The 22465-nt window shown below is 48.2% G+C and overlaps 2 protein-coding genes and 1 non-coding gene across 9 annotated transcripts in view; 1 reads left to right on the top strand and 2 right to left on the bottom strand.

Annotated features, from left to right (window-relative positions):
- Positions 1–354: 354 nt before the first annotated feature.
- TRNAQ-CUG (transfer RNA glutamine (anticodon CUG)) lies at positions 355–426 on the bottom strand. Its single transcript has one exon. It is a non-coding gene; the product is annotated as a tRNA-Gln (tRNA).
- Positions 427–626: 200 nt separating this feature from the next.
- RAB11A (RAB11A, member RAS oncogene family) lies at positions 627–17982 on the top strand. The gene is made up of 5 exons (XM_005483494.4): positions 627–786; positions 8366–8561; positions 9458–9651; positions 10586–10666; positions 16302–17982. The coding sequence occupies exons 1-5, from the start codon at positions 747–749 to the stop codon at positions 16439–16441; spliced, it is 651 nt and encodes a 216-aa protein (XP_005483551.1). The 5' UTR covers positions 627–746; the 3' UTR covers positions 16442–17982.
- Positions 16891–22465, bottom strand: part of MEGF11 (multiple EGF like domains 11) — a 276771-nt gene continuing 271196 nt past the window's right edge. For all 7 annotated transcript variants that reach the window (XM_074549142.1, XM_074549141.1, XM_074549140.1 and 4 more), the window contains one exon: positions 16891–22286. In XM_074549142.1, the coding sequence (XP_074405243.1) occupies positions 22126–22286 (161 nt within the window). In that variant the 3' untranslated portion in view covers positions 16891–22125. The remainder of the gene's footprint in view (positions 22287–22465) is intronic.

Below are 22465 nucleotides of genomic sequence, written 5' to 3'. Positions count from 1 at the left end.
GAGAGGGGCATGCACTCCATGACGGGGGTTAAGGTTGGTGAGTCCCAGGCAAGAAGTGAGGTGAGATTATCACAGTGTGTGAAGAGGCCTGGGGAGCTCAGAGCATGCCCATCCATCACGTGGGCACAGGACTCCTGGGAGCTCAGCGTGCCCATCCCTTGTTTGGGAAGAGGGTCAGAGATGCTGGAAGGAGTGTGCCCGGGCATCGTTTGAGCACAGGAGTCTGGGGAGCTCAGTGTGCCTATCCATCGTTTGGGCACACGTACTCGCTCGGGCAGCTCAGAGAACCCCGGGCATCGTTTGGACACACAAAGCCGAAAAATAAAAAAAACGAAATGGGGGACGAAAAGATTCAGGTTCCACCGAGATTTGAACTCGGATCGCTGGATTCAGAGTCCAGAGTGCTAACCATTACACCATGGAACCGCTCTGCAACTCAGTTCTCCCGGCTCCGTCTAGTTCCTTTCACCACTCCCTCGCCTCAGCACGGCCACTCTCCCCAGGGGTACTGGAGGGGGAGTCGGTGCTGAGGGGCCGCGGGGCCGGGCGGGACCCCCGCTCGCTTTAACCCCGCTGAGGGCGCGGCCGCGGCGCTGCCCCGGGCGCGGTCGTGCGGCGGCGCCGCTGCCCCGGAAGCGCCTGTGGGCGGGCGGGCGGAGCGCGGAGGGCGGAAGAGCTGCGGCGGCTGCAGGGAGGGTCCGGCCCCGCTCCGCTCCGCTCCCGGTCCCGCTCCTCCGCCACCCGCCATGGGCACCCGCGACGACGAGTACGATTATCTCTTCAAAGGTGAGGCGGGCAGGGCCCGGCGGGCGGGCGGGAGAGCAGCGGGGCCCGCGGGCGGGGCCGGGGCCGCTCCCTGACGCGGGGCCCGGCGGGTGGGGGGAACGCTCCGGGCCCCGCTCGGGTGTCCCTCCCTCAGCCCAAAATGTCAGCTCCGGGCCGGGTTGGGCAGCGGGGATTTGGTGTCAGCGCCGGTCCGAGGCTGCCCCGGGCACCGGCTGAGGCGGCGGCCGGTCTGCGGGATGGCTAGCAGAGATCGCCAGGAAGGATGCCCAGGGCTGATAAGGACTCGTCAGGGTTGATAAGAACCCTTTCTGGCTGTTAAATAGAGCTTTAGAGTGGGTGAGATATTCTCAGCATTGGTAGATGATGCGCTTGCTGCCTTCTGTGTTCAGAGCCCTTGGCGAGGAGTGGAATGTCCCTGCTGCTCCACACCCAGAGATCATAAAATGCTCCTGGAATCATGGAATGGTTTGGGTGGGAAGGGCCCCTAAGATCATCGCGTTCCACCCCCTGCCGTGGGCAGGGACACCTTCCACTATCCCAGGTTGTTCCAAGCCCTGCCCAGCCTGGCCTTGCTCTGTCCTGGCTCCCACAGGGAAGGGCAGGGATTCCTTGTTTTCCAGGGCTGATGCCTCTCCAGTCTGCCATGCAGCGCCCAGTTGGGTTAAAACCTTCCAGGCTGTTGTTAAATACTCAATTTTCACTCCCTGCAGAGTAAAACACCAGCCGGCTGGACAGGTTCATTTAGCCTGCTGAGAAATGTGTACAGAAGTGCTGATGTTTTGAACGTTCATTATCCAGTTTTTAAATTCCCACTGGAAAAGCAAGCAAAATAGTGTAAAAAAGTCCTTGTTTATTGTGATGTGGTACTATAAATTTGAATTTAGGATTAAGAGCATTGCTTGTTGTGTTGTAATGGTGAGAGACCCTTTGCTTGTCATCATGAAGGTAAAGGAAAGCACTAATGTTTTTTCCTGTACCTTTAAGCTCCTGTAATAACTTTGAGGGATTGCATTTTTTTTGTTGTTGGTTGTTTTATCCAACTGCGTGTGGAAAGTGGCATTATTTCTGCCTATAAATCAGTCATCTGTACTGCTGTGGAAATCAAATCAGGAAGTTCCAGAACAGGCTCTTTTCTCAGCTGGCAAGGACCTTGCTGACCACTGGTTTAATGGCATCAGGCAGTGTTATTGTAGGTACTTGTGTGCAGGTTATCAGAGCCATTGAATTACCCTTGTTCATGCAGTTCTGTCAGTGGGCTTGTAATTAATGTTTTAGCTGTGAAAGCCTGGGAGTATCAGTGACACAGGGTTTGTTGGGAGAGCTCCTATCTTTCATTTGGCCTGCTTCCTTTTATAGTGGGAAAAAATAAAGTTGGAATCCAGTTATAGGGAGAGGTGCAAAGCTGATTTAATTGATTGCCTTTGCTAAAGCTTTTTCTGTTTAGCTTGGCTTATAGAAGCTGTTGGGGATGCAGGGAATGCTGTGTAAATGCTGTTGTGAAGATAAATGATTTGGGTTTTTCCAGCCTAAAGTGGACTGCAGGAAGTTGATGCAATGCCACTTAACTGGGATTGATGTGGCAGCTGAAATAACACAAAAATGCAAAGTAATAAAACCCTGGAAACTTCTGTAACTTCCCAGAGGTGATGGTTGTTCTAAACAAGCTGTCACCACTCTGGAATGATCTGGAAATTATTGCAAGTAGGTCTCTGAACTGAATGTCTCCTTGCCAGGCACTGGTCAGAAAGGCAAAGGATAGGTAAATCTTTTAGAAAAGGAAAAGAGAACTTGGGGACAATGTTAAGTCAGTGTTTGAATTTGAGACATGAGCATCTTGGGAATTGAGGTGAAATGTAGGCATGACAGACATATCCATTTTGAAAGGGATGTTCTAGAATTAAAAAGGTGGAGAAAGGCATCAAAATAATCAGAAAAGAGACCTAATGGATTCATAGCCCTGACACTGAATTGATGTACAGCTTGATTAAAATTTAAACAGTGAGTGATAAGGGCAAATAGAGAGAGTATCTCCTGTTTGTCATAATTTCTCTGGATATCTGTAATGCTTCTTTTATTGGGCAGCGGGTAAAAGCAAAAGGACAAAGTCCCTCAGGTGTGTATGCAAATTTTGAAGTGGTGCATTGCCATGCATATTATAAATGGATTTGAAAGCCTGCACAAATTCATAGAAGCAAGAAAATCTTGTTTGGGGCATGTCAGTGTGAGGGTTAGTCTGAAGGCATTGCTGTTTGAGGATGCAGGGGCTGGCTAGGACAGAGATCAGCCTGTTTGTTGTGACACACGTCATGGTTTTTGGACGTCGCTTATTTGGAGTCAGACTCTGGGTGTGGGTCTGTCAGGACGCTTCATCCAGCAGGACATTTCTGGGTTTATGAAGGGACTGGATGGGTAGGTTGGTGGGACTGAGTTCAGAGTTTGACCTGGTTAAAACAATGGTGTGATGTTCTCTAGTCTGGCTGGTTTTTGCTGCTCCTGGGCTGAGCTGCCACGTTTCTGTTTGTGAGACCTCTGGTTTTGTCCTGTCAGCCCCTGACTGCAGCTGTGTGTGGAAATCTGGCTGACTCTGCTGCTGGGTGTAAGCTGAGCCCACCTGTGCTGCTGGATGGTAAAATCCAGGGACCTGTTACAAAATACACTTCTCCTGACTATGTTGCAACGCTTCAGCATATAGGAAACACTAAGCCTAGCTTGGAAAAAAGCAGTTCCTGTTAAATTCTTCTTGTCCAGCTTCCAGTCTTTGTATCCTTCCATACTTTTGGGGTCTGGCTGAGAGCAGTGCCTGCTGTTCCCAGAATGGCCCCTGAGGAAACACAAGGGTTTGAAGTCCAGTTCATAGAAATCTTGCTTTAATTTTAGTAGGAGGAAAATATAATAATGATATAAATATATTACTTTATTACTTAATAAATTAAGCCTGGCTTTAGCACAGAAACCTGTTGCTCTTTTTGATCAACGTGCTTGCAATAGATGAGCAGTTATCAAAGGAACCCTCACTTGTAGAAGATGTTGAATTTTTTTTCTACAGACAAAGCTCAGGATGATTTTGTCTGCACCTGGACCATCTAGGACTCTGGATTTGGGCAGGCTCATGTCATGGACCTGACTTGTGGTGACGTTCTGTTTTCTGCTAGGAGAATCCAGCTTCAGCTCTCTGCTTCTTTGCATCATGCTCATTTCTCCAACTTCTCCCTTTGATATTGAGGAAACGCTCTGAAACTGAACCAGCTTGCTGGTTTGGGGTTTAGAAGACACATTTTTACTTGTGTGTTTAGATAAATGTGTGGTTGCATGACATTGATTGGTTTGACAGTGGCAGAAGCCCTTGGCTTTCGCTGCCTCAGGTGTGGGGGCACTTTGGTGCTGCAGCAAAGCCGCTGGTGCTGGTACTGACTGTATGGAGGGAATCCCTGCCCCAAAGGCTCTGGGCTGCCAGGTCTCTTCTGGACAGAAAAAGGGTGAATAAAATGGGGCACAGCTGAGGAGGGTGAGTAAAAGAAGTGATGGCCATGTTGGGTTTATGGCCAGCTATGATGTGCAGGATCATGTCATTGTTTCACATGCCCTTTGAGCTCCAGCTGAAGTGGGCAGGGAGAGGTGTCCATCAGCAGGTTCTTCTGGGCATCATGAAGAGATGTCCAAGCTTTTTATGGATATGTCTCCTAATAGCAGAGCAAGTTTTAGACATGGTGATTTCCTTGTGCTGGTGTACTCATCCTAGATCATGTAATCTGTGGCTTGTGCAATAACTTTTGCCACAGACAACACAAGCTATGCTGGACTCTATTTTCAACCTGATCTCATATTTAATGAGATGATTAAAATATTTTCTGAAAATTTAAGCTTAGAGGTTTTACAGAAATAAAAATTGTGTGAGTGAGCTGGAATGTTGGTGAAAAATTAATGATCCTTTCTTGACATAGTTCTCTAAATTGCTTCTCATGCAGCATGGGAAATTGAGTTCTTATTTTGGTCTTCTACAGAAATAAATCTGGAATTACAGAGTGAAATTTATACAGAACTGTGGACTTCACACTTTTTTTTTCTCTCTCTCCACTGAATGCTTGTATGCTTATCTTAAATGTTTGTGGTAGTAAATGCTATAGAAAGTCAGATGCATTGATTGAAAGCACGTGGCTGCAAGTATTGAACTGTCCCAGCACTAAATCAGTCACTTGGGGCTGGGAGATTATTTCCATGACTTTCAAATGTGCCTGTACAATTTTCCTTGCTTGTGCAACTTCCTAAGGTGCTGCTCCTGTGAGGGAGGTGGTGCTCCAGAGCTGGCTATTGATTAATGTCAGCACTGGGTCTTGTGGCTGAACTGGCTAAAACGTTTCCTCCAGACCTTCCTCCTTCCAGTGCCCATGTAGGAAAGGAATTTGTGGGTGATGCAAGTTGGGTGGGACAGAGGAAGTGGGAGTGTGGCTCTGAAAGAGCTGTGTGCAGATGTGGACTGTGATCCTCCAGATAAACTGGGATTTGGGATGTAAGGGTTTATCCCTGAGGACTTGGACTCTGATAAAGTAAAAGTTTGCCAACCTAAAGCTGAACAATTGGGTCTGATGAGAGGCAGATAGAGCCATCAAGGTGAAATGGTCAGGAGAAATAATTCCAGCTCCAGGTGTGCCTAACACACAGAGATGGAAATACTGAAATTCTTGTCTGCATCACAAGGAGATCTGGCTTAGAACAAGGTGTGCAGTCCTCACTGTGCTGAAAAGATTTTGAAAAAGTTGTGGGGAAGGTGTTTGGGGAAATGAACAATGTGTTTACATGGAACCATTTGACAAGGTTTTGTATTTAGCAAATACAGCAAGGCCCAGACAAGCTGTGGTTGCTTTCTGTAAATACCCCAGCCTAAACACCACTGGGAGAAGACACTAATGAGCTAATGGAGAATGCTGGCACATGGACACCACCATCAGCTGACCACTAATTCCTTCTGAAAATCAGAAGGCAATTTCTAACCATTAGGAGTGAGTTTCTGGAAGGAAAGCCCAATGAAAGGGACAATGTGCAGGGAAATTAACTTTATCGTGGCCTAGATAATGTCATTTCCCTGCTAGGACCTGTTTGTTTGGGGTGTTTAGTATGGGCCTTGGCCATCCAGGGACATTCCTACTGCATTTCTATGTTAAGAATGTAATACATGGGAACATGGTGTAGTATAAAATATCAAAACATGGCTTGATAAGGAAAGCAAAACTGAAATTAATAACACAACCTAAGTGGCTGTTAGAGCTGTTTCAGTTCATAATTTTATTTAGAGAGTGATACTTACCCAGAGTGGCAGAAGTGCAGAAGGTGTGAGGAGTCTGAGGCGCCTGCTGGCATTCCAGGCTGTCCTCGTGCCTGTGTCCAAGAGGAGCTGCAATGGCCCAATTAAGTAGAGGAAATAGCTGACTTCAAGGAGGAAGGTATTATTTTCCTCTTATAATTGGGACACATTTATCTGGTGCTGGAAACCATTCAGAACATAAGCCGTGTGGGATTCAGACACGGTAAGGAAAAAATCCTGGCAGAGGAATTAAAGGGATCCCTCTATTGTTAAATGACTTAAAGGTGGGCTTTGCACTGAACTACAAGAACAGGTTTGAACGAATACTTTACAGGTACATGATGCATCCTATTGGGAAAAGGAAATGATGGACATGGATTGCTTTTCTTGCTTAGAGAAGCTTCTGGCCACTGCTGGGTGATAGCAGGACTGAGCTGTGCTAAGGGAGCTGTCAGCCTTTGCCTCCTAGGAACTTGTTGTGTGTCCCAGTGAATACAAACATGATGTCATCTAAACCCATGGTCCAAACCTGCCAAAACAGTGTTGAAGAAGTGCCTTGCCCGTGGCAGAGGAAAGCTGTGGCTGTGTGCCAGGGGTGCTGATGCAAGTGGTGCCCTGTCCCCTGCCCTGGCTGTATCAGGATGTACCATCTCTGTGCCAGCAGAGCTGTTCAGCAGTGACCTGGCACGCAGGAAAGCAGACTCCTGTTTGCATTCAGCACAGGGCCTTGCCACCTACCTGCACTTGTGATCTTCCTACACAGGAGAGGTTAACAGAGGGTGCTCTCTGCAACTGCTGTGCTTGGCCGGCTGCGTGCTGAGTCAGCTGGCACGGGCAGCTGGGGAGGTGTTTGTTTTGATGAAGTATTCTGCACAAGGCTGTGCTTGAAGCCAGCGTTTTCTGCAATTTTCATTTATGGAGGGAGTTGAAAAGGTGCTGCTCTGCCCTTCCAGTCGGAGCAAAGAATTGCTCTGCATTATTTAAACAGAAGCTGCAGAGGGCTGCAGCAGCAGATGGGAGTGTTTGTGCTGCTGGACTGAGCTCCACGGGGGGTTTGTGTCATTGAGTGTGTTTGGTGCACTCAATGCTTTGTTGTACCACACGGGATCTTTAACTGTGTTGTGGCGTCTTAGCAGTTAATGATGTGTGTTACTGAGCAAGTAATTGTTTTTTTCTAATTAAACAAAGACACATGTTTGCTGTCACCTGAGTGTGCACTTTTTTGCTTCAACTGGTGTTGATTCACTGCTGAACTCCATGATTGGCCTTTCTTCTCAATGATTTTTTCTTATTTTTCTTTCCTTTCCTTCTCTACTGGTTTGGAATCTTAAAGGCCATAGGATCACCCAGTGTGACTCTGGTTGTGAGCACATTTCATCCACTGTTCTGCTTCTTGGTACTGAGTTTCAAGTTACAATTCAACTTGCACCTTTTGACTCAGTGTTACAAGATAATGCAGTGAATCCTCGTGATGCTGTTTTTCCTGCAGGAACTGGACTTTGAACTTTCTGTCAGTCTCTTGTCAAGCATAGCTGAATCTTTCCAATTAGTTTGCTTTGCTGGGATGAGTCAAGCTGAGCCAGGGAGTGGTGGATCCGGTTGTGAGGCTCAGCAATCCCCTGGCAGCTTTTTTGAGCAGTTTCAGTCTGTGGCCTGGTGTGTGCAGGAGCCACAGCAGCAGTGGGGACTGCAGAAGGGCAGAGAGCTGTGGCTCAGCAAGCGTTTCACACTGGCTGGCAGGGTGATGGTGGCCTTGGGGATTCTTTGGTTTGGTTCTCTTTTCATTCACAAAGTTTTCTGCCCCAGTGGGGAACCTGTCTTCTGCAAAGGCATGAGGAGTGTAAAGGGAAAGCAGAGTCTGCTGCTTGCCCTGTGTTTTGGACTTCTTCAGCAAAGCAGATTTCAGTTGTGTGGTTGTAGGGTTTGTGTTTTGGTTTTTAGTTCTAGTATTGTTTAAGGAAATCTAACTGGTCACCAATGTTTGCAGTGACAGCCACGTGTATTGTTCCTAAAAGAAGAATGTTGTTCCATGCTGGGCAAAAGAGGCTGAAATATAACCATTGAAAGTCAAGCCTAACATCTGTTCAAAATGCTGGTGAATGTGGCAGCTCTGGTTTTCCAGAAATATTGAGACTTGGACAGCAGATCCATGACAAGGGTGGTGCCATTGCCATTCTTTTCCTTCATGCTTCATTCTTTAAAAGAAATATTTCTTGCATGTGATTTTCAATGTGTCATCTACATCTGGAGTCTGAGCCTGATAAGTTTTTTGTCTTGCAGTTGTACTCATTGGAGACTCTGGAGTGGGCAAGAGCAACCTTCTGTCTCGGTTCACTCGCAATGAGTTTAACTTGGAAAGCAAAAGCACCATTGGAGTGGAGTTTGCCACGAGGAGCATCCAGGTGGATGGGAAGACAATAAAGGCTCAGATCTGGGACACGGCGGGGCAGGAGCGATACCGAGCCATCACCTCAGCGTGAGTGCGGCCCGGGAGGAGGAGGGCAGTTCTGGGCCCTTCAGTTCCTCACCAACTGCAAACAGGGGTGTTGGTGTTTTACTGGCTAATACCCACAGCCTCTGGTGGTGGGAAGGTTAAATGTTATTCAGGCCAGAAACTCGATCTGGTGTGTTCCTGCACAGACTGATTTCCTTTGCAGTGCTCTCATGACACGGAACTGGGGGCATTTCAAGTTTAGAATGTAGGAGCTTTGAGAGACTCATTTCCATGAAGTGAATGATAAAGGAATATCAGTGTTCCTGGTCGTTTTATCAGTGGTAACCTAAGAGCAGAAACCTTCCTGTAGTAGCCAGGAAAGACTGCTCACTTGTGTGCTTGTTTGATTGTTAAAAACCAGCATAGCAAAAGCTGGATTTCAGTAGAGCTGTGGGGAACTGTGGGGTGGGAGAACACAGCCTGTTTCCTTTTGAATGCATTGCTGTGGCTCTCACTTGAAAGGAGCTGTGCCCTTTGGTAAAGGGAGTAGATCACGCTGACATTTTTATGACCCAGTGAGTCACTCTACAGTTTCCTTATCACTCTGGGCCGTGCCTGTGCTGCACCCACAGTGATGGGTGGGGGAGAATTTTCAGGAGTGGTTCAGAGGTGGAAGGTGACAGCAGCTTCTCACAGAGCTCAGTTTCATGTCTGGGATGCACGGTTTCCCCAGAGCCATGGGGTTTGCCTCTCTCCCAGACTCTGAGCTGGCCCTGTGGTGTAACTTCATCCGGCTGCTCCCCTCCCCCGTTCTGTCCCACGGCCCTGGGGAGCTGCCCTGGGCGCTGTTTGCATCGCTGGCCCAGCCAGAGCTGCTCCCCAGGATGGCACAGGCTCCTGTGAGCTGACAGTGTCTGTCTGTCTGTCCCTGTGCCCAGGTACTACCGGGGGGCCGTGGGGGCGCTGCTGGTGTACGACATCGCCAAGCACCTGACGTACGAGAACGTGGAGCGGTGGCTGAAGGAGCTGCGGGACCACGCCGACAGCAACATCGTCATCATGCTGGTGGGCAACAAGAGCGACCTGCGCCACCTCAGGGCCGTGCCCACCGACGAGGCCCGGGCCTTCGCAGGTGGGAGCTCGGGAATTGCCTGCTCTGTCTGGGGATCTGCACGCCTGGCCTGGAGAGGGTGGGGGTAGGAGGAGAAAACCTGCGGCTGCTCATGTCCCTCAGTGTCACATGTCACATTCAGTCAGAAAGCAGATCTTGTAGAACGTGCATGTTGTTTCAAGAATCGCCCAGAGGCACTGAACACCTTAAACCAGATTTATTCTCTTGGCTGGGCACTGTTTGTCTTGCAGAAACTGTGCCTGTGGCTTGAGGTTTAAGTTTCTAGTGTGGTGGTAGCTTTTCCTTCAGTGTCCCAACTGACCTGCAGCCTTACACAGGTGCCTGTGGCTGAACATTTTCATTAAACTGGCTCTCTGACTTTTGTTATGTAATTAAGATCTGTGAACAGTAGTTCTGGTTTCTGTAAGCCTTGGTTCAGGCCCAGTCTCTTTCATCCAGGAGTGTAGCTGGCTTCCTCACATTAAAGTTTGCTGTAGCTCCACTGGCAGAGTTTGTGGCCAGTGAGGATCCCTGCCTGCAGCTGGAGGAGTGTCATTCCCCCTGCTGTTCTGTCCCTGTTAAATAAACTGCTGTGATATATTAACAGCTGGGAGGTGGAGAAACTTGATGAGGTTGAAAAAAATCTCACAAAATTTCTCACACAGAGAAACTGCAACAGATTATGCCTTTCAGTGATGCAGGAAAGTGTGCCTTTAAGTTAGACAACATTGGGCTGATACCTGTGCTTGGGAGTGGGTGTAAATTCTAGTGTTGGTGTTGGGTGTGTCACTTTCCCATCACTTCAGGGGGAAAACCCCACAACTTGTTTTACTTTCTCTTGATACCTGGGTGTCTCATCAGGAACACTACAAATATTATCTGGTACAGAAGCTTTTCCAGATGGGAAACAGATATGTGCTGTACCTCTCTAATTATAGCATTTCTGTCCACACAGAGAAGAATGGTTTGTCATTTATTGAGACGTCTGCTTTAGACTCTACAAATGTGGAAGCAGCTTTCCAGACTATTCTGACAGGTGAGTCATGCAGGGCTTTGTGCTTCAAGGGGGAAGGGCAGAAGGCTGCTCAGATATGATGCAAATAGGCATTTCTTTGCCTATAAAGTGTTTAAAATGTTGCTATTTAATCATTCTTCATTAGCCATAAGATTTGGAGTCCAGTTTCAAAGAGTCACAGTTGAAAGGCCAGCCTTGAACTGGGGAATGAATCCTTGTTCACTTTGATCTGCCCTGGGTTTCTTGTCAGCCTGGTTTGTGTTTCAGTTTCCATCTCCCATTACAGGGAGTGCCCACGGGAGGGAATTGTCTCATGCTGGCATCAAGTGAGAACAGCCATTGTTTATCAAGGAGAAGTCAGTCCAGTTTGTTTCCACCTTTAATGGTGACCATGGCAGTTGCCAAGGAAAAAGGGATGAAAGAGCAGAGATCCTTCCTTTGAGACACGGTGACTTCTGAGCAGCAGGAGTTGCTGTTGTTGCATTTAATAGTCCTGCCTGGACTTTAGGCCTGTGTAACATGTGACAGCAGCCAGTGCTGCATTTTTATGCTCTCAGGGTAAAGTACTTCCTTTTTGTTTAAAGCCTTGTTTAGGTAGGCAAAACTTGTTAAAGCTGAGACACTCAATTTGGAGAACCTTAACTTAAGCCTGGCTTGTAAAGGTGGGGTAGGAATTCACAAATTGGTGTGGAAGTCACTCACTGTCATGAGGCTTCTGCATTTCTGAGCAGCCAGGGCACAGTGGGACACTGTGGCCTGTGGTTTTGGAGTTTTCATAATTCTCAGCTTTGGCAAATGTCCTAGTTTGAGTTTTCAAAACATCTGAGACACTCCTCTGCTTGCTGTGTCTATTCTAGATGTGCCAGGCAGTTTCTTGTTTTCTCCAACTGCCTCCAACATGTTTTCCAGTTGCAAATTTCAAGTCCCTCCTTCCCAGTGTAGCATGTGCCAGGCTACGTGATGTGCTTGGTATGAGCAGTGGCCCCACTTCCAAACTGCCTGTAAATCAGATCTGGTTGCTGTGACAGTGACACCTAGTTAGTTCTGAACTTCTCCTCTTTGGCACCTAATTTAGACATTCCTTTAAAAACACACCAGAAAGGTCCTGCTAGCTGTACTGGAACATGCATGTGAGGATAGAGCTAGGAGGTTATTCACTGTAGTAAAAGTATAAATCCTGTAGCATTTCTTCAGTTGTTTGAAATGCTTGATGGGCAGCCTGGCAGTGGAGAGAGGTGTTAGCTACTGGGGTATTAGCTGCCTGTGTCCATCTGTTTCTTGTTTCATCCTGAGGTGTAAGAGGCCTCTGACAGTTCTGACTCTATTGTGTTCTTACCCTGGGTTCCTAAGCAGTAGTGCTCCTGTGCAGATATCAGCTAAAAGTGTGTGTTAGATGGGTAAAGAACTTTGTTTCCTTTTTGGTTGAACCATGTGGTTCCCTTTTAACTTCAGTGTAGTCATTCGGTTGTAATTCCAGCATTGCACAAATTTGTTCAAAAAGAAAGAATTCTGTTAGCTCACACATTTGTTCCCTACATGACAAACTGCCAGTGCCATCAGAAGGTGGATGACTAAGGAGTGGCTGAGGTGTTGGGATGCCTGCTGCATTTCCTGTTTTCTTCACATGCCCCAAGGCAGTCCTGTCAAAAATGCACATGAATTTGGGCATGGATTTTTCAGGAGAAAGACACTGCTCATTTGTCAGTGCCAAAAACTGAGACTTTTTCCTTTATGCCTATGTCCTTGGTAGCCCTTCTCTCAGGAACACCTTGGCTTTGAGGTCAGATTTGGCCAGATGTGCTGTGTGTCGTGTAGAACAAGCCCTGCTGCTCCCACTGTCTGTTTGCAGAGGCTCAGGGCTCTCAGATGCAGGTCAGCTAATTAACTCATACCCCAGCACTAATAAAACAACATCAGATAAATCAGGCAGTGTTTATTCCCTCCCGAGGTGGCTGCCAGGCTGTCATGGCCACATAGTCTGGTCACCTCACAGTCCCCATCTCCTGCTGGCCTGTTTGTTCTCTCAGTGACACTGGGGAGGAGGGGCAGTCTCCTGTGTGCCCTGGGCTGCCTCCAGAGCCGTGTGATGCTCAAAGGATGCACTGCTGCTGCCATGGGAAGCACCTCACCTCTCAGGCAGGGGCTGGGCTTGCTTTATCTCTCCTCATGTGCCTCCCACAGTACCTTTTATTTCAGAAGTGAGTTTGGATTCTAATCTGTGGAGGTTTGGTTTTTTTTACTGGTTTAATATGTCTGTAAGCAGAGCTGTCTGTAATGGGTGATAAAACTTGCTCGTGGTGGGCTCTGACAGGTTCTTGAAGCTGTTGCTTTTCCATGGATGTCAGTGTTGCCTGCGTGTTGCTGTGACAGAGTTTGGGGTGAAGAGCTCTTGGGTTTGTGAACAGGATCCTTGTGATCCTTGTTCAGGAGAGTTCAGCTGTGCTGGAAGAAACTCTTGTGCTTAGTGGGCATGTGCTCTCTGCAGACAGGGGCTCCTTTTGGGGGAGATAAAGGTGCAGTGAGCAGTGCCTGAGCAGCAGGTTGGCTCCAGCTGGGCTGTGACTGGCACGCTGAGGAGGGCTGCTCTGGAGCTCACTTCACAGCTGGCTTTTTCTCTTAATGACTTGCTTTGAAGGAAGGAGGGGGGCAGTCATCTGAGGAATGTGGTTTTTGGAGTCACCCTGCAGAATCCTGGCTGCTGTGTGTGGCGGGGCTGCCTCCCAGCTCAGTGCCCGTGGCTGGAATGCTGGCTGTCCCTGGGAGCAGGAAGCTGGGGAAGCCAGCAGGCGTTGCCGGCGGCTGCGAGCAGAGCTGGCTGACACAAGGGGCAGCACGAGCTGCTGCACCAGCCCTGCTGGTGTTTGCAGTGCTGGAGCTGCACCACAGACACCCCAGGCTGCTCAGAGCCTTTCCCCAGCTGCTGGGGTGTTGTGGCCAAGGTCTGTAGCAACCCCCCTGTCTTTCCTGCCCTCCTGAGGCTGGTCTGGTTGGGACAGTGATGGAAGTTGGTGAAGGTGCTTCCCTTGGAGGTGTAGCAGGGTCCCTGTTAAGCTTGTCCACTCCTGGATTCTCAGATCAAGCACTTTGGGTAGATGGCTTTGGCCATGGGAAATATGAATCCAGTGTTGTTAGCACAGCCCGAGTATGTGATCTACTGCTACAGGTGGAGTAAGGGATGAAAGCTCTTCTTTCTTCTCCCATATATAGAGGACTTTTAGAGGGGGTGCATCATACATGTGGTGGGCTTCCTGTCCCGCTGTGGATTCCAGATGAGGTTTTGAGGACCTTTCCCATCTGTGACTTAGAGTAAAGGTCCCTATCCAGATTGTTCTGTTCCAAGATGTCTAGACTGCCAGGGCTGATTGCTGTGCACACAAAGCTGCTTTGTATCATCTGGCAAATGGCAGAGACTGGTATTATGATCCCAGCCACCCTGAGCATTCACAGCAGGATAAAGCATCCTTAAAGTAAACTGGAGAGTGCCTCCCTTCCCTGGCTGGCTCTGTGCTGTCTCTGTTCCCACACCGCATTCTGACGTGGTTTCATCTCCAAGGAATCCCGTCACCAAGGAAACAACATCAGAGAATTAACATTGAAAAATCGAGGGATTTCCTCTTTTGTTGCCTCTGTACACCTGAAAATGAATGGAACCCCAGTGCAGGCTGAGCAGCCAAGGCCTGGCCCAGCTCCTCCTGGGCAGCAGTGTCTCTTCTTCCCAGCTCTCACAGTGCAAGGCCTGTCTCTCACAGTTCCCTATTATGCAGTGATGCATTCTGTTAATGTGCCCTTAATAAGGTCTCATTCAGCTCCTGAGCAGAGCCCAGAGTGCTGTGTCTTCATTAAAAAGGGCACATCTTCATTAGGCCGGAGCTGTCGGGGCACAGCAGTTCCGGTGCAGGCTCGGCTGCTGGGCATTCTGCCCCAGTGAGAGCAGGTTTGGGCTGTTCCCCCTGCCCTGCCCTGCCCTGCCACAGCAGCACAGCTCACCAGGGAAGGGCAGCTTTCAGCATTTAGGCTCTGGCTGCACCAAGCTTTGCTCTGCAGAGGAGGAAGCAGCAGGAAGCAGCAAATGTGGGGCTGTTGGCAGTGGATTCACTTGCAGGGCTCTTGGGGAGGTGGTGGTGGAAGTGGGGATCATAGGAAGATGTTCCCAGAGTCAGGAGTAGATTATCAGTAAGGGAATTGGTGCTGTTAAGATTATTTTTAAGGCTTTGGGGCTGATATTTGCTGTCAGATGAGGCTGTTACACAGAGGGCAGCCTGTGTGAGCCCAGGCTGGTGGGGTGGAGCCAGTGTGTGCCATCAGGCACTTGTATGAACTTGTTCAGGAAATTCTCTGTGAAACCGAGGGTTGCTGCTGCTGGAGGTGCTACCGGAGAATTCCCGGTAACAAAGGTGGCCAGAGGCGTTTCCTGTTGATGGGAACAGGCATTGTTCTGCACTGGGAGTGAACTGGCTGCCAGCCCTGAGCACGGAGCTTGTCCTGAAGGTGCAGAGCAGATTTCTCCAGCTCTGCTCCTCCCACCCCACACACGGGCTCTGCTGGGCGCTGCCACGGGGCCAGGCTGCACCCTGTCTGCACATTCACACACCGGGCTGCAGGTGGCTTTGAAGGCCTGGTTTCAGGGGTTTCACTTATCTGGTTTATGTGTAAGATGGTTGGAAAGAAGAGCAAGCTTGAGAAAGGGTGAAATCAGAAAATCCCTTAACCTGTTCAGCTCTTGTTTGGTTGCCTCAATGACCTGATCTGTACCTGATTGCATATGAAAAAGCCATTTTAATGTACAGTTTGTTCCTTCCGAGTTTGAGCTGGGGCTTTTTGTAAAACTGAGCTTTAGCAAGCTTTTATTTTTTTAATGGTTTTCAGATTCAAATTTGCAAGTGAGTTCCCCACATTCTATTTTTGGTGTCCTGTGTTTCCTTTCTGGGGGTGAAGTGCTACACACGCTTTACTCTCTCAGTGCAGCTGAAGTGCTGCTGTAGCTGCTCTGAGTTTTTGTGCAGCACCATCAGCCACGACAAGCCCCAGCAACAGGGCAAGGCTCTTGGTGCAGGTGCTTATCCCATGCTCTCTGATTCCTCTCTTGAGGATCTCTTCATCTGGAGACACAGCACATTTTGTAAAGGGTTTCTGTGCTGCTGCAGGGGCTGAGTCTCCCCCTTTGGGCCCAAATCAACCTTTTCTGAACATTTAACACTGCTTGATATGATAGACATGATGGGTGTGCTCAGCAAGAAGAAATTGCCCTTGCAGTCCTATCAGGGAGAGAAATCTGGAATGGTTCCCTTTAATCCTGTTTGTGGATACATCAGCAAACATGTGACCTTGTCCCTGGACAGTGTCCTTGGAGCTTAAGAACCTTCAGAAGGAATGGATGGGCACACAGTTTCTCATTCACAGCATGGAGATTTGTGAATTCCGTCCATTTACTGACTCTTATCTCAAAGAAAGTAAAACAGTTGTTAAAAAAGTAATTTCAGTTGCAAATACATATTTTATTTTCTGTATCTAGAAAACACCACAATTGAACTTTGTGCGGAAGCTTCATTGCATTACTAGTGTAATTGCAAAGCTGTGGCTGCTTTCCCCCAGGTTTAACTCCTGGGTGGCACTTTGCTGGTGTGCACATATTGATCAGCTCTTTCTCCTCTTCCAGAGATCTATCGGATTGTTTCCCAGAAGCAGATGTCTGACAGACGTGAGAATGACATGTCCCCAAGCAACAACGTGGTTCCCATCCACGTCCCTCCAACCACTGAAAACAAACCAAAGATGCAGTGCTGTCAGAATATATAAATTGCCCATTCTTTCCTAAAAGGCTGTGTATATTCCCCAGGTCCAAGATTTAAATATATTTGTAATTCTCGTGGTTACATTCTTGTGTTCAGTTACTGCTTATTATTTCTCCATGTCTGAAACACTTTGATTTCAGTGTTTATCAATCTCTTTCTTGGATGTGGCTGCAGTATTTTCCCAACACCGACCTGTCGGTTTGGGCTCAGTAAATTGTTTGGAACTCAGCTGATCCCTTCCCAACATGATGCCCACTAGTCAGAGCACTGACACCTTTGGAGAGCACTTGAAGACATTATCCTGCTCCTCACAAAGCAATTACTGTCAGGTTAACAAGGAAAATCTCTCTGGGCAGAAGAATCTTTCCTTGTCTTAAGGTGTATTCTGCATCTAAAGCTCGGCGAAGCTCTGAAGTGCAATTTTATTGTAAGTTAAATGTTTTTGGCTACATCTTCAGATTGTCAAGTGAAGTTTTTTAGGATATTATGGGGGAGAAAAGAGAATTTCTTGTGAACAAGCAGCCGTTAGCAGCAGTTGTGGCTACATGTGAGTGAGGTGCTGTGGTTTGGCACCTGCTGCAGAGGAGGTTGATGTGAGGCAGAGCTGCTGGGACCCCACGGAGGTGCCCCTTGTGGAGGAGGTGAATGCAGGAGCCACGTCCTGAGGAGGGTGAGGAAGGGTCACTCCAGCTCTGGAACTTGCAGCATCTTTGTACAAGCTGCTGGAGGCTTGGCCTCCACAGTGCTGGTGCTATCAGGATTTGAGGATGCCTTTTTTTCTTTCATGGGACACAGACTTGAAGGGTGTTGGCACGTATTACATATCCCATCTATTAATGCATGCCACATATATTAATATATACAAGTGCTTGAGTTGATGAATAAATAACTTCCACTACCTGGCCTTAGTTTTCAGTTCTGGTTGATCCAGTACTTTTAAATTATTCCAGTGGTTTGCTGTATGTTCTTCAACAAAACCCTCTGGAGTTTTCTGTCTGGATGTGTTCCTCCTGTGGTCTGTTGCTCCATGCCAGTCCTGTCCAATCTGCCTGTTCAGGGATACACGAACTGTGCCTTCTGTCACTCGCTCTGTGCTGTTCCTGAGCACGCCTGACGCTGGCACTGGGGGCCACAGCCACTGCATTCCCACAGGATGTCAAGGAACTCTCTGTTGTGCAAATGCCTGCAGTTATTTATACAATTACTGGGAAATAATTGATTGTAGGGGACGTTTCTCAAACTCTGATATGACCCACTTGGAAGATCCAGATGTGGTTGGCACTTCCAGCTGTGTTCTGTTCCCAACCTTTCTGTCTCGCGGTGCTCATGATGTGTGAGGCACACGGAAGGCATTGCTGTAGTCGGTCACTTCTTGTTTTTTACTCCATTTCTCCTCCTGGTATTAGTTCTGAAGATGCTATTTTGATCTGTTTGTAAATTACTTTGTATTTTATGCATGTACTGTACTTTGATTCATTATTTTTTTAGATTGATTTAAAATATATTCATCCATGATTCTAATAAAGAATTACAGGGGACAACTCACTGTGGTGTTGAGTGCACTTTTTGGGAGAGTTGGAATTTGACCTGAAGGTTTGACCTATGAGCTTCTTGGAAGAGGCAGTGAGAAGACACTGAAGTGTCCCTGGAAAAGGAGCTGCAAAGGTTGTGTGGCACAGTTGCCTTCCCTGAGAGCAGCCCTGAGCTTCCTGGGGCTGCTGCAGTTTGTAGCCAGGGCACTTTGGCAGCTTCAGGAAGCTTTGAAGCTTAGAAAAATCTGTGGGTTCCCTCTACTCAAACCTCTGAATAACTTTTACAAACCTGTTTTTTTTTCCCCATGTTGCCACGAGGAAGAAAATCCGGTGGGAGATGAACTCCTGCCTTCTGCAGCAGATGATGGAAGCTTTGGATCCTGCTGTGACGTCCTGATGAAAGGTGGGATCTCTCCTGAGCAGGGTGTTGTGACCATGAGCACCAGCGGGGCAGCACTGGTGGCCCTGGGGAGGCTCTGAGGGTGAGCTGTGGGCCCAGCCCCTCTCTCACTGCAGGAGCTGTTCTTGCAGCACATCCTCTGCCCATACTGGAGCAGATTTTGGAATTAATTGATTTCCCTTGGCAGCCACATTCTCAATTTGTCAGCTGGAAATGCAGGATGAGTTTCACTCTGCTTCCTTTTCTTATTCCTATGAGCAGGTGATTTGACTCTGCTGTCACATCAGTCTGGATTTTGTGTGGTTTTAGGCAAAACTCTTCCTCCTGCAGCAGATGGAATTGCAGTGCAGATGGTGGGAGCACAAACCACTGTGGGAGGATGAGGCCTCCTAAAGCAAAATCCAGCGAGGTGTGTACAGAAAAGGAACTTCTCACCTGGGAAATGCTTTGCCTGCTGTTCTGGGGGTCTGTGCTGTGTTTCCCTCAGGATTGCAGGGATCTGGCTGCAGATCCTGGCCTGGCACAGGCAGGTGCTTCCAGAGGTGTTTTGGGACAGACAATGCAAGTCATTATTCCATCTGAATGCTTTCCAATGGGGGATTGTCCTGTTCAGCTGCTGATTAATCCTTCTGTTCCATAACTGGCACTGCTTGTGTACTGAAGTGTCTCCTCTGCTCATGGGAGGCAACTGATGGTAACAGACACTGCTTTGGGCCCTGCAAGGAGCTTTCTGAGATTCTGGGAATTCCATATGGTGCTTCAAAATGGGCTCTGCTTGCCAAAAGGTTTCGCTGTTATCTATATACTCGAAAGCCCCAACTTTTAACAATTATTCAGCGAGTGTCAGTGGTTCCTGTCTTTGATGGGAGTTGAGGTTCTGACTGTAAAGCAGAAAGGACATGGAATTGTTCTGATTTAAAGACATTTTTATTAAGCTAGAATTACTTATTCTATAAATTCAGACCTGATGAATTTCCAGCCTTAAATAGCTTATTGAGTGTGGCTTGTCAAATAAGAAGATTACACGCTGGGCTTTAGTTAACAAGATTTTTAGAAATATGAAGCACAAATATTGAAAAGCTTCAGCATATAGCAGTGGCTGCATTGCCTGGAACTCATTAATTCTGCAGGTGTTTCCACTGCAAATCTGTGATTTATTCACTGGGCTCCCTGGGAGCTGCCTCGTGTCCTGTCCCATGGCTGCTGGGTGACCGTGGCTCCCCAAGTGTCCCCACAAGGCCTGGGAAGCTGTGATGGCCCAGGGCAGTGTCCCCACACGTGGTGGGTGTGCAGGGCCTCTCCCAGCTGGGGCTGAGCATTCCAGGAGTCTCACTGAGGTCAGACTGCTGAGGAGCTGGGGGAAGGGTGTGCAGAGCTGCTCACCTTTGGTTTACTCCAACTTGGAATGGCAGCACTGGTTTTTCTGAGCCATCCTGCCACTTCTGTCCCTGCCTGGTGCCAGGGGGTTTTGGCTGGGGGGAGCAGCCACATCACCTGGAGAGCTCAGATCTGTGCAGGGCTGGAAGTTTGGCTCTGCAAATGAGTACGTTGGAGAACTACACATTGAGAGAAATTCAATTTATTTTGTACAAGGTAGGATACCTTTGCACAGTGAACAAATATATTACAAATCTGTCTTGCCTTAAAAAAGTATTGCCATTTTGGTGCCTGTTTCCTAAGCTAATGCTGATATACAAGAAGGTACTTTTTTTGTTGGTTTTGTTGTTTTTTTTTTTTTTTCCTGTTAAGCTCTATGCACATCATTGCATTTGGTTTCAAAATCCTGCTTTGAAAAAAAACCAAACCAAACAACTGAGCACATCTCTGCTCTCTGGAGTCTCATTGCAAACTACAGCAACACACAAACGTGGGTCAGGCCAGCAGCTCAGGCTGCTTGTGCTGGGTGCCAAGGTGGGTCCTAACAAGAGTATTCCTTATCCAACTGCCTTTCTCTTGATATTTTTGAGGTAAATCTTTCTATTCATGTACGCAAAATATATTCCTACTGGGCCTACAAAATAATTGTTTCCTTACATCTCAAATAAGGCTTTCCTGGAAAACAAAGTTGCTATTGCTGATCAGCCACGGCCCCCATGCACACATGCAGCATTCAGGAAGCCTCGTGGGCAGGGTCCTGGGGGTGTCCTGGGGGTGTCCAGGCTCAGGCTGGGGGTTCAGAGCCAGCCTGAGCAGCTGGAGAGTGCTGGCTCCAAGGGGAAGGGCTCCCAGGGGCAGAATGCCCAGAGCCAGGGGCTGTGATCCCAGGCATGGGGGCTGAGCCCATCTCTGGGGGCACAGCTGGGTCCCACCACGGTGCTCCAAGGATCCAGGAGGATTCCCAGATAGAACTGGGATCCAGCTGCTGCCCCTGAGCTGGAGGGCTCCTCTGGCCAGTCCTGAGCCCTGCAGGTCACTCCTGGGATCGTGCTGGGAGCAAACCCACGGGGCTGGTGTCGTCCTCTTCTGCTTCCATCAGACTGGCGAATGTGCAACAGACTATTTTTTATATTTAAAAGGCAATCAGCTTGCTACTTCCACGTTTGCCTAATAAAATTACATACTTAGAGTCAATACTACTTCATGCTCAAAATCTACAAGGAACTAACGGCAAGTACTCTACTTTCTAGGTCAATAGAGAGTATAAATTAAAAAAAAATATCACGGTGGCTCAGTCCAAAATTTTACCATGGGTCAGACCCTTGATAATTACTTCACAAACAGCTGCTGAAAAAGAAAACCCAGTTTCAGCTCCATTTAATGACATTTCAGGTAGGATCATCAACGGATAAAGTTGCACTACATGGTAATGCACATCAGATTAAGAGGTGTCATTGGTGGCATGCCGACAGTGAATCGTGAGGAGATGGTTTGGGAAGATGGGAGAGAGAAGCCGATGTGGCTCAGCTTTGAGAAAGGAAATGAAACCAGGGCTGGTCTGTGCAAACCTGCAGCGTCCCAGGGCAGGAATTGGAGCGGCAGCAGTTTAAATTGCCTGACAGATCTGCTGGATTTAGCTACCAAAAGAGAAGCTGCATAAGGAAATTCAAAGCCTACCTGTGCCAATCAACATTAAAAGTGTGGTAAGTGAGTGTGAGACTCATTGTGGAAACTCCATTCGTTAGCAAGGATCAGGGGATATTTGGAAAGATATTAAAAACTGCACAGAAAGTGTCTGTGGTAATAGTCCTCAACTCAAATTCTCTGGTACTGAATACAGAGATGACAATCTCAATGCTAATTACCAAGCATGATCTGCACAGGTTGCACATGGTGATGGCAGTAAATGAGCTTTCCAGAGAGTGAAATGACAAGTTTCCCTGCTCGCATTCAGAAAAATGTCCATTCCCATGACAAAGATGAACATAAATTCCAGCGTATTCCTAGTCACCTTGTTCCTAACAGTAAAAGGTTTCTTGCTGCAGTCAGTAGAAATGTACATCCTGAAGTCCTTCTACTTAGCATGTTTTTGTGGTTTATTTTACAGCAAAGCCAGGGTTAGAACACGCCACAGAGAGTTTTTGCCTGGAGCATGAAGACACCTTCCTGGGGTGATGTGCTCCAGTCCCACGTGGAGGAGGCTCTCGTTAGTTCCAGGTACCCATACAAAAATGTCTTTATAAATAACATCATGCAGCAGCAGTTGGCCCAAGCTGATGTGTTAAGTCCCTGCCAGTCCGCAGAAAAGGAAGGAATGGCTTCTCCTCTGCTTCCTCACAGTCTGTGTTGGCAGCACAGTGCCCAGCCAAGTCCATGCCTCTAGGACTGCTTGTCCCAGGAAGGGCCGTGCGTGGGGCTGTGCCGGACGGGCAGCAGGTCGTAGTGCCCAGGGATGTGACTGTTCCTGGGCAGGTCATAGGGGTTCTGAAGGTAGCTGGCACTCCGGCTGCGGCCGTCTTGGACTATGCTGACAGTGGGCTCTGGGGGAGCAAGGAGAACGGGATCGTGGTGAGCAGCAGCAGTCCCACAACTCCTGATCCTCGCGAGTCCCTTCCAGCTCAGGACATCCACCAGTGTGGCTCAGCTCCCCAAACCAGCCCACCAATGCTCAGGCCTTCCCCCTGCCCGTTCATCCCTGTGCCACGCCAAGCCCAGGATC

This window comes from Zonotrichia albicollis, chromosome 11 (genome assembly GCF_047830755.1).
Source record: "Zonotrichia albicollis isolate bZonAlb1 chromosome 11, bZonAlb1.hap1, whole genome shotgun sequence".
Lineage (NCBI taxonomy): Eukaryota > Metazoa > Chordata > Aves > Passeriformes > Passerellidae > Zonotrichia > Zonotrichia albicollis.
The sequence above is the reverse complement of the archived record's forward strand: the minus strand, read 5'-3'. Positions and strand labels throughout refer to the sequence as shown.

Bases quoted from the DNA above. Each gene is read 5' to 3' on its own strand.
- RAB11A (XM_005483494.4), top strand. From the start codon at position 747: ATGGGCACCCGCGACGACGAGTACGATTATCTCTTCAAAG. The intron at 9,652-10,585 runs GTGGGAGCTCGG...CTGTCCACACAG, and splicing joins CGAGGCCCGGGCCTTCGCAG to AGAAGAATGGTTTGTCATTT. The intron at 10,667-16,301 runs GTGAGTCATGCA...CTCCTCTTCCAG, and splicing joins TTTCCAGACTATTCTGACAG to AGATCTATCGGATTGTTTCC.